Here is a 9654-nt window from a genome sequence, read left to right as displayed (position 1 = left end):
TAGTCTCCACCCATGCTGAATAATACTGGCTCATGTGACCAACAGGACATTGCAGAAATGATGGCATGTGACCCCTGAGGCTAGGTCATAAAAGGTACTATGGCTCCCTCTGCTCCTTCTCTTGGAATATTGACTCTTGGAGAGCCAGCTCCCAAGTGATCCTCCTGCCTCAGCCGCCCAAGTAGCAGGGGAAGAGGGAGGAGACAGGTCCACATTATGCCAGAGCAGGTTGTGCAGGTCCCCTGGTGAAAGCTGACACAGGGACAAATGTCCAGGGTTTGGGTGTCATATCCTGTGCTCTTTATTTGGGGTTAAACCCAGTGGCCCAGAGCTGCCTGATGACACCTCCCTGAAAGCAGAAGAGGCTCAGGACTGGCAGCCGTGGGTGTGCATATATTCCAAAAATTCCTCCAGTTGGTCCCGCAATTCTTTCTTGCTGGCATCTCCATCTGCTGGCCAAAGGATGAGGAACGTCTCCTTGCCCAGAACATAGCTGTAACTGTGGGTTACAAGAAGCAAGAAGGTGAGGAGAGCCTGGTGCCCCTGGGGATATGGGGACCTCCCTGCCCTGTCTGACAGCCTGCCAGAGCCTTAGCCTGTAGTGTCCACACCCAAGGGCCCTCTCTGATCTTCCAGCCTCTTAGTCCAAATCAGTGGGAATTAGTAAATACTTCCCTGGCCGGGTGCGGTGGCTCACGCCTGTAACCCCGTGATTTTGGGAGGCCGAGGTGGGTGGATCACTTGAGGCCAGGAGTTTAAGACCAGCTTGGCCAACATGATGAAACCCTGTCTCTACTAAAAATACAAAAATTAGCCCAGTGTGGTGGCACACGCCTGTAGTCCCAGCTACTACTTGGGAGGCTGAGGCAGGAGAATTGCTTGGAATCTCCAGCAAAAATTGTGGAACTGAGGGCTGGGTTGAGGGTAGGCAAGAAGGCCCAGGCCTGAGTCCCCAGGACAGGTGGAACCCCTCACGCACTCAGATTTGATTCTCCACAGGTCTGATGTCTGGCCCATGATGAGGTACGATTCCTGTTCTTGCAACCCCAGGGAGTCATGGCAAGTGGCGTGGGAGACAAATTTCTTCATGGCCAGGGGTGTGGCAGGGTCCGTACCTGGAGAAAACCCAGTGTGTGCACATACACAGGTCTGACCCTCCCACACAATGGGACCCCCAGGGTGGGCCCCCAGGGTGACCCCACACTGGGATTCCTTCTTTGTCACCTGGGACATACCACTGTTAATGATGTCTTCGAGCTGCGTGTTGTAATAGACGTAAGGGTTGGAGGCAGAGACCTCCACAGATTCCAGCTTTGTCTTGTACACTGGGGAAGGGGAGGGTGTCGTGTTGGCATTCGGCCTGCAGGTGGGATCTGCCTGTCCCCTGTGGCTCCCCACACTCACCAAAATCCACGCCTGCCTCACATGCTGTTGTCTGGAGCTCCTCCTGCCTCAATTGGCCACTGGGCTTCTGCAGGGATGGGCACTGTCCTGCAGGGTCAGGAGGGCGGCTGCTCTGGCGGTGCTGGGACAGGGGACTTCCTCCCAATCACCCCCCACCCTTCCTCCCTTCAGCCCCCAGGCCTGGGTCTCCGGATCTGGCCCTTCTGGTCTGTGGGGCTCTCTCTCTGTCTCTCTCTCTCTCTTTTTCTTTTCTTTTTCCTTCCTCTTTCCTTTCTTTTTCTTCTCTCTCTCTCTTATTATTATTATGTTTTTAAGAGTTGGGGTCTCTCACTATGTTGCCCAGGCTGGTCTCAAACTCCTGGGCTGAAGCAGTCCTCTCACCTCGGCCTCCCAAAGTGTTGGGACAACAGGTGTGAGCCATCATACCTGGCCTATTTATTTATTTATTTATTTTTTGAGACAGAGTCTCGCGCTGTTGCCCTGGCTGGAATGCAATGTGATCTCAGCTCACTGCAACCTCCACCTCCCAGGTTCAAGCAATTCTTATGCCTCAGTCTCCTGAGTAGCTGGGACTACAGGCATGCACCACCACGCTCAGCTAATTTTTGTATTTTCAGTAGAGATGGAGTTTCACCATGTTGGCCAGGCTGGTCTCAAACTCCTGACCTCAAGTGATCCACCCACCTTGGCCCCCAAAATGCTGGGATTACAGGTGTAAGCCACTGAGCCTGGCTTTTTAAATTTATTTTTGAGACAAGGTCTTGTTGTAGCACCTTGGCTGGAGTGCAGTGGCACAAGCATAGCTCACTACAGTCTCCAACTCCTGGGCTCAAGTGATCCTTCTGCCTCAGCCGCCCAAGTATTTGGGACTATGGGTACTTACCACCACTCCTGGCTAATTTTTAAAAAAATTTTTTTGGTAGAGATGGGGTCTCACTGTGTTGCCCAGGCTTGTCTGGAACTTCTGGCCTCAAGCCATCCTCCTGCCTTGGCCTCCCAAAGTGCTGGGATTACAGGCATGAGCCACCATGCCCGGTGTCTGTCTCTCTTTTTGGTCACTTTCTTGTCTATTTCTCCCATCTTCGTCTCTTTGTGTCTTTCTCTCTGTCTCCGTGTCATTTGATCTTTGGCAGTGCGAGTATGTGTGTGTGACAAGCTTTGTCTCTCTGTGCCTTCTTTCTGTCTCTCTTTGCCTCTGCCTCTGTCTCTTTCTCTTTCTGTCTAAACTCAGGCCAGACTACAGCCAGGAGGAGGCTTGAAGGGCTCCTGGATCCGCCCCCCACAACCTGGCAGCCCCAGCCTGGCGGCATGGGGCTCACCCTCGGCACATCTCACCCTCTGCACATCTGCAGATGTCTTTGTGGCAGATCTTTCTCAGGGAAGATTCCTCTGTGGGCAGGTTGTAGAAAGTGCTGCACTTCCGGGCTGTGGATGGAGGGTGCAGGGGTTGGGGGAGGGCGTTGTCTTGGGCCAGTGTTCCTGGGGGTTCGTTGCCTACCTGGCCTAGTCCTGAGAAGTCTTCACCCACTCCGGGCCCTGGCCTGCCTTCCCCATCCTCCAAAGTCCAGGCTCCCTCCTGCCCCTCCTTGTCCCTGGGCTGCGCCCTCCAGGTCCTCCCAGACCTTCCCCTCTTCCTGGCCCTGCCCCCTACAAACCTCACTTTGAAGGGCCCTGGCCAGCCACCTCTGTCAACAGGCCACGCCCACTCAAAAGAGCCTGCCCCTTCCCCACCCATTCCCAGCAGGCCACGCCCAGTCCCCCTTCAACTTTGCCCCATCTCCTTCCTGTCCCTGCCAACCTAGGTCAATCCAATAAGACCTCGCCCCTTATGTCTAGCCAGGCCCAGCCCCCTTTTTGCAATGCCTGGTCTCTCCTCGCCTGGCACCTGGCCCTGTCCTTTGCAGGCCTCATCCCCATGCACAGGGGCCCCTCCTTACAAGGCTCGTAGTAGTCGTAGATGGTGACCAGGGCGGCCTGCAGGAACTCCGCCTGCAGCATCCTGTGAACCCGAAAGCCCAGCACCGTGTTCTTCTCATGGGAGAGCTGGAGAGAACAGAGTCCTGTCTGAGCTGGCCAGGGCCACTGACTGGGGCACTGACCTTGTGGCACTGACCACAAGGCCTTGGCTGTTGGCATTGGCCATGACCACGGACCATGTGGCCTTGACCACAGGGATCGCAACTGGAGGAGCTGACCTGAGAGGGCCTGGCTCTCTGCAAAACCCACCCAGGGGACCGACCTTGGGTTCTCCAGCCCCCAGGGTGCCCACACACCTCTGGCGGAGGGCACCCGGCCCCTCTCACCTTTTCCAGGTAGAGGACAACAGTGCTGTCACTGGTACTTGTCTTGGTTTCGTACTGAAAGGCGTACCTCTCCACATCACTCGCGAGCTGGGGTAGAGGGTGGAGACTGGAGGGTGGCTGACAGTCTCGAAGGTCCGTAGCCCTAGAGCTCCAGCCTTTGTCCAATCAACCCCATGCTAGGGGAAACTGAGGCCCAAGCAGGGAAAAGTTTGGTTTTGGCCATGCAGAGAAGTAACGATGGGGCATTAACCCAGAAGCCTTTCTTTGAGTAGACACTGCCCTGCACCCATGTGGGAAGTATGGGAAGGTTGCTCAGGAAGCAGGTAGGTGGGGTCTGCATTACCTGTTTGAGGTCATCCTGGTTGGGGTAGAAGCCCGTGAGCAGGGAGACCTCCATGATAGTCACTGTGGCCTCTCGATTGTTCTGGAAGCTGGAAGTTCACAGCCCCAGTCTTTCCCCACTATCCTCCCGCCTCTCTCTCCATGCTCCCCACTGCTGTTGTCTCTGGCTTGGACCAGCGCAGTAGCCTCCTCCCAGGTCTCCCCATGTCCCCTTTGCCACTCACAACACAGAGCTTTAGCAAGCAGAAATCTGACTACCTCGCCTCGTTGCTTCAATTACCAAATGCCTTGCCTCAATCCTGACACCCTTCCACTTCACCTCCTCCCACCTCAGCCTCCGTTTCATCACTGTTAGCCTTGTTCCCTGTCCTGCCACCAGACCTTTGCACATGCTGTTCACTCAGCCTGGAATCTTCGTTTCTGCCTCTTCATCCTGAAACACCCCTCATGTTTTCCATCTCAGCGGATACATCACTCCCTCTGGGAAACCTTCCCCAACCTACACCCCACACACCAGATCATTTTTTTTTTTTTTTAGACAGGGTCACCCAGGCTGGAGTGCAGTGGCTCAATCATGGCTCACTGTAGCCTCAGCTTCCTGGGCTCAAGCGATCCTCCTGTCTTAGCCTCCCAAGTAGCTGGAACTACAAGTGTGTGCCACTATGCCTGGCTAATTTTTTTTTTTTTGTATTTTTTTGTAGTGACAGGATCTAACTATGTTCCTTATGCTGGTCTTGAACTCCTGACCTCAAGTGATCCACCTGCTTTGGACTCCCAGTGTTGGGATTACAGGCGTGAGCTGCCATGTCCAGCCTAAGGTTGTCTTTTTTTTTTTTTTTTTTGAGACAGAGTCTCATTTTGTTGTCCAGGCTGGAGTACAGTGGCGTGATCCTGGCTCACTGCAACTTCTGCCTCCTGGGTTCAAGCGATTCTCCTGACCTGCCTCAGTCTCCCGAGTAGTTGGGACCACAGGCTTGTGCTGTCACGCCTGTAGAGATGGGGTTTCAGCATGTTGGCCAGGCTGGTCTCCAACTTCTGACCTCAGATCATCTGCTGCACGGCTCAGTTCAGGCTGTGTCCTAATGTGCATCCCTGGAATCTGTTCTCTTTGGAGCATTTCCAAGGTTCCCTGTGCATGGAGCTCCCATGAGCCCCTTCTCACTGGCACCTCTGCACCTCTCTTTATTTTTCTTTGCCTTTTAAAATTGATGCATAATGGGCTGGGTGCAGTGGCTCATGCCTGTAATCCCAGCACTTTGGGAGGCCGAGGCGGGTGGACCACCTAAGGTCAGGAGTTCGAGCAGCCTGGCCAACATGGTGAAACCCCGTCTCTACTAAAAAATACAAAAATTAGCTGAGCATGGAGGCAGGTGCCTGTAATCCCAGCTACTTGGGAGGCTGAGGCAGGAGAATCACTTGACCCCAGGAAGTGGAGCCTGCAATGAGCTGAGATTGTGCCACTGCACTCCAGCCTGGGTGACAGAGTGAGACTCCATCTCAAAAAAAAAAAATTGATGCATAATGGATGTACATAGTTTCAAGGCATGTGTGATAATCTAATGCACTCATATAATGTGTAAAGATCAGATCAGTGTACCTCAGATATCCATCACCTTAAATATTTGTCTTTTCTTTATGCTAAAATCATTCTAATTCTTTTCTTCCAGCTATTTTGAAATATGCAATAGATTATTGTAAACTATAGTCATCCTATGAATCTATCAAACACTCGGTCTTATTTCCTCTATTGAACCATATGCTTGTACCCATTAATCAACTTCTTTTCATCCCTCCCTTTCTTTGTACACTTCCTATCCTCTGGCAACCACCAATCTAATCTCTATCTTCATCTGCAGCTACTCTTGTTTTACTCATTATAGTCTTCTTGTATCAGCCAGAATAAAATTTTAAAAATTCACAGCCAAGCCAAACGTAGTGGCTCATGCCTGTAATCCCAGCAGTGTGGGAGGCCAAGGGGGGAGGATTGCTTGAGCCCAGGAGTTCAAAACATGCCTGGGCAATTTAGCTAGACCCCATCTCTACCAAAAAAATTGAAAATTAAGTCAGGCATGGCAGTGCATGGCTAGTCCCAGCTACTCAGGAGGCTAAGGCAGGAGGATCGCTTGAGCCCAAGAATTCGAGTCTGCCATGAACTATGTTTGTGCCACTGCACTCCAGCCTGGGCAACAGAGTGGGACCCTGTCTCTAAAAAACAAAAAACAACAAAAAAAAAAAAAAAAAGAAAGAAAGAAAGAAAGAAAAAAAGTCACAATCACTCAAATCTCATTGCCTATAGGATCAAATATTATCGCCTATAGGATAAGTCCTAATTCTTGCCATGGCCTCCCAGCCCTCACTGCTGAGCTCTGCCAGCCTGCAAGCCTCCTAATAGCCTGCTTTATTTGCTGTTCTCCCTTCTGACCATTCCTGTGCCTGACTGGCTCCGGGTCTGCACTCTATGCTGTTCCCTATGTCAGAAACACTCTTCCTTGGCTAGGCGTGGTGGCTCATGCCTGTAATCCCAGCAATTTGGGAGGCCGAGGTGGGCAGGTCACATGAGGCTAGGATTTTGAGGCTAGCCTGGCCACCATGGTGAAACCCCATCTCTACTAAAACTACAAAAATTAGCTGGGCCTGGTGGTGCGTGCCTGTAATCCCAGCTACTGGGGAGGCTGATGCGGGAGAATCGCTTGAACCCGGGAGATGGAGGTTTCGGTGAGGCAAGATCACACCACTGCACTCCAGCCTGGGTGACTGAGTGAGACTCGGTCTCAACAACAACAACAACAATAAAAAGAAACACTCTTCCCCTCCCTCTGCTTTCTTCATTTTGACAACTATTTATCCAGGGACATCCAGTAAACAATGCATGAGCTTAGATGAGTTGATTTACTTCTTCTTTTCTTTTTTAGTAGAGATGGAGTCTCGCTATGTTGCCCAGGGTGTCATTTCTTTTCATTTATTTATTTATTGTTATTTTTATTTTGAGATGGAGTTTCACTATGTCACTCAGGTGCAATCTCAGGTAACTACAACCTCCTCCTTCTGGGTTCAAGTGAGTCTCCTGTCTCAGCCTCCCGAGTAGCTGGGATTACAGGCATGCACCACCATGCCCGAGTAATTTTTGTATTTTTAGTAGGATGGAGTTTCACTATGTTGTCCAGGCTGGTCTCGAACTCCTGACCTCAGATGATCCACCCACCTCGGCCTCCCAAAGTGCTGGGATTACAGGCGTAAGCCATGGCATCTGACCCATTTTCTTCTAGATCTTATGGACGCTTCTAGATTCCATAAGAACGGGGACCATGGATCTTTCATAACATAACCCCAATGCCTAGGAGAGTCGCTGATACATAGTAGATGCTCAGGAAATGTTGATGGAATAGATGAATCAATACATTGACAGTATAGCCACATATCTTGAGGTATGTCTTGAGGAGGGAGATCAGCAGGGACATGATGCTTGGCCTCATCTCCAGTGCCATCTCTGCGTGGACTCTGGCCTGCCCCTCAGTGACATACCTTTGCTGACCGCTGTTGGTAGGCATTGCTGTGATCAGTGTACCAATTCACATTCAGGGCTGTCTTGGGGGCTCGATCTGGACGTGGAGATCTTGGATGCCCTTGAAGGGGACAGCTTCGCGGAAGAGGGTCAGAGCTTCAAGGGCCACCACCGTGGTCTGAGTGTTGGAATGGGGTGGGGAGGTGGGGGAACGTGGATCAGTACCACAGACAGCACTCGAGAAACCATCGGCCGGCGTGTCAGCACCACGGACAGCCCCCCTCCCCCCCACCCCCCACACACTCCCCCGTTGGGCTGGGCGAGTCAGCACCTCGGCTAGTGACTCTGGCCCTCACCTCCCGGGGGTCCCCATCACCTGGGTGGACCTGAAGCCTCCTCCCAGCTCCCGCTTCTCTAGTAGCCACTTGGCTATGGCGTGTGTCTCATTGTACCGGCCCAGCTCCAGCTTCTGCATGAGCCCATAGGCTGTGGCCTCAATGGTGTACAGGGAGCCCAGGTTCTGCTCATCCACTGGCCAGTGGGTTTTGTCTAGAAACAGGGACGCCCGCCTTGTCACCCAGAGCTGGGCCCACCCACCTTAACCTGCCCTCTCCTTGTGTCATCTGGCCCAGTTTTCTCATCTGCCATCTTATTGATCACCTACTTTATTTTTATTTTTTGTAGAGATGGGGGAGTGGGGGTTGGGGGGGTTCTCATTATGTTGTCGAAGCTGGTCTTGAGGCCGGGAGGCCTCAAGCCATTCTCTCACCTCGACCTCCTAAAGTGTTGGGATTACAGGCGTGAGCCACCATGCCCAGTCCTGATCACCTACTTTATGTGAAGCTCTTTGCTGAGGAAACGTGGACATCCAATTTTCAGAATGACCCTGGGAAACGGGACTCTATTTTCCGATGGGGAAACTGAGTTTCAAAAAAAAGTTCCTGGCTGGGCGCAGTGGCTCACACCTGTAGTCTCAGAACTTTGGGAGGCCAAGGCAGGCGGATCACCTGAGGTCAGGAGTTTGAGACCAGCCTGGTCAACATGGTGAAACCCTGTCTCTACTAAAAATACAAAAAAATTTGCCAGATGTGGTGGTGGGTGCCTGTAATCCCAGCTACTCAGGAGACTGAGGCAGGAGAATCACTTGAACCTGGGAGGTGGAGGTTGCAGTGAGCTGAGATTGTGCCATTGCTGTCCAGCCTGGATGACAAAAAAAAAAAAAAAATTCCTTCAGGTCCCTCCAGTCCCACTGCAAGCAAATTTTCCTAGTTCCACTTTGCTTGACTTGCAGAATGGAGAAGATGGGACATGGACCCTTGGGGATGAGATAGCATCAGCCATGGGATTTTTTTTTTTAATTTTTATTTTTTTATTTTTTATTTTTTTTTTGAGATGGAATCCCACTCTGTTGCCCAAGCTGGAGTGCAGTGGCGCGATCTTGGCTCACTGCAAACTCCACCTCCCGTGTTCAAGTGATTTTCCTGCCTCAGCCTCCCGAGTAGCTGGGATTACAGGCATGTGCCACCACGACCGGCTGATTTTTTTTGTATGTTTAGTAGAGACGGGTTTTCGTCATGTTGAGCAGGCTTGTCTCAAACTCCTGACATCAAGTGATCTGCCCGCCTTGGCCTCCCAAAGTGCTGGGATTACAGGCATGAGCCACCGCACCCGGCCCATGGGAAGGTTTTATAACCTTTCCATCCTTGACAACACCAAGCACTCTTTCCACTTCAGAGTGTTTGCCTATGCTGTTCCCTTTGCTTGAAATGTCCATGGCCTTTCATGAAGGTGTGCCTTAAAAAGGTTTTTTTTTTTTTTTTTTTTTTTTTGGCCGGGCATGGTGGCTCAAGCCTGTAGTCTCAGCCCTTTAGGAGGCCGAGATGGGTGGAGATCAGGAGGTCGAGACCATCCTGGCTAACACGGTGAAACCCCATCTCTACTAAAAATACAAAAAATTAGCCGGGCGTCATGGCGGGCGCCTGTAGTCCCAGCTACTCGGGAGGCTGAGGCAGGAGAATGGCATGAAGCCGGGAGGCGGAGCTTCCAGTGAGCCGAGATCGCACCACTGCACTCCAGCCTGGGTGACAGTGCGAGACTCCGTCT

The 9654-nt window shown here is 51.9% G+C and overlaps 1 protein-coding gene across 2 annotated transcripts; it reads right to left on the bottom strand.

Annotated features, from left to right (window-relative positions):
* Positions 1–277: 277 nt before the first annotated feature.
* LOC101059576 (complement C3-like) lies at positions 278–4119 on the bottom strand. Of its 2 annotated transcripts, XM_016934963.3 has the most exons (8): positions 4051–4119; positions 3708–3794; positions 3342–3447; positions 2740–2829; positions 1405–1491; positions 1236–1325; positions 980–1115; positions 278–499 (listed from the first exon to the last, which is right to left on the bottom strand). In XM_016934963.3, exons 1-8 carry the CDS (start codon positions 4102–4104, stop codon positions 367–369), a joined length of 783 nt encoding a protein of 260 aa, XP_016790452.3. In that variant the 5' UTR covers positions 4105–4119; the 3' UTR covers positions 278–366. The 2 variants fall into 2 exon arrangements, with proteins under 2 accessions (XP_016790452.3, XP_009432935.3); XM_009434660.4 differs by lacking the exons at positions 3342–3447; positions 3708–3794; positions 4051–4119 and having other exon boundaries at positions 2740–3174.
* Positions 4120–9654: the final 5535 nt, after the last annotated feature.

This window comes from Pan troglodytes, chromosome 20 (genome assembly GCF_028858775.2).
Source record: "Pan troglodytes isolate AG18354 chromosome 20, NHGRI_mPanTro3-v2.0_pri, whole genome shotgun sequence".
Taxonomy (NCBI): Eukaryota; Metazoa; Chordata; class Mammalia; order Primates; family Hominidae; genus Pan; species Pan troglodytes.
Note: the sequence above shows the minus strand (reverse complement) of the source record. Positions and strands in the feature narration are given on the sequence as shown.

Excerpts from the sequence above, each read along its gene's own strand:
- LOC101059576 (XM_009434660.4), bottom strand. The coding sequence starts at position 3,139 with ATGGGTGGGGAAGGGGCAGGCTCTTTTGAGTGGGCGTGGCCTGTTGAC. Across the intron at positions 1,116-1,235 it reads CGAAGACATCATTAACAGTG|GTACGGACCCTGCCACACCC; the intron begins GTATGTCCCAGG and ends GGTTTTCTCCAG. Across the intron at positions 500-979 it reads CTGTGGAGAATCAAATCTGA|TTACAGCTATGTTCTGGGCA; the intron begins GTGCGTGAGGGG and ends TGTAACCCACAG.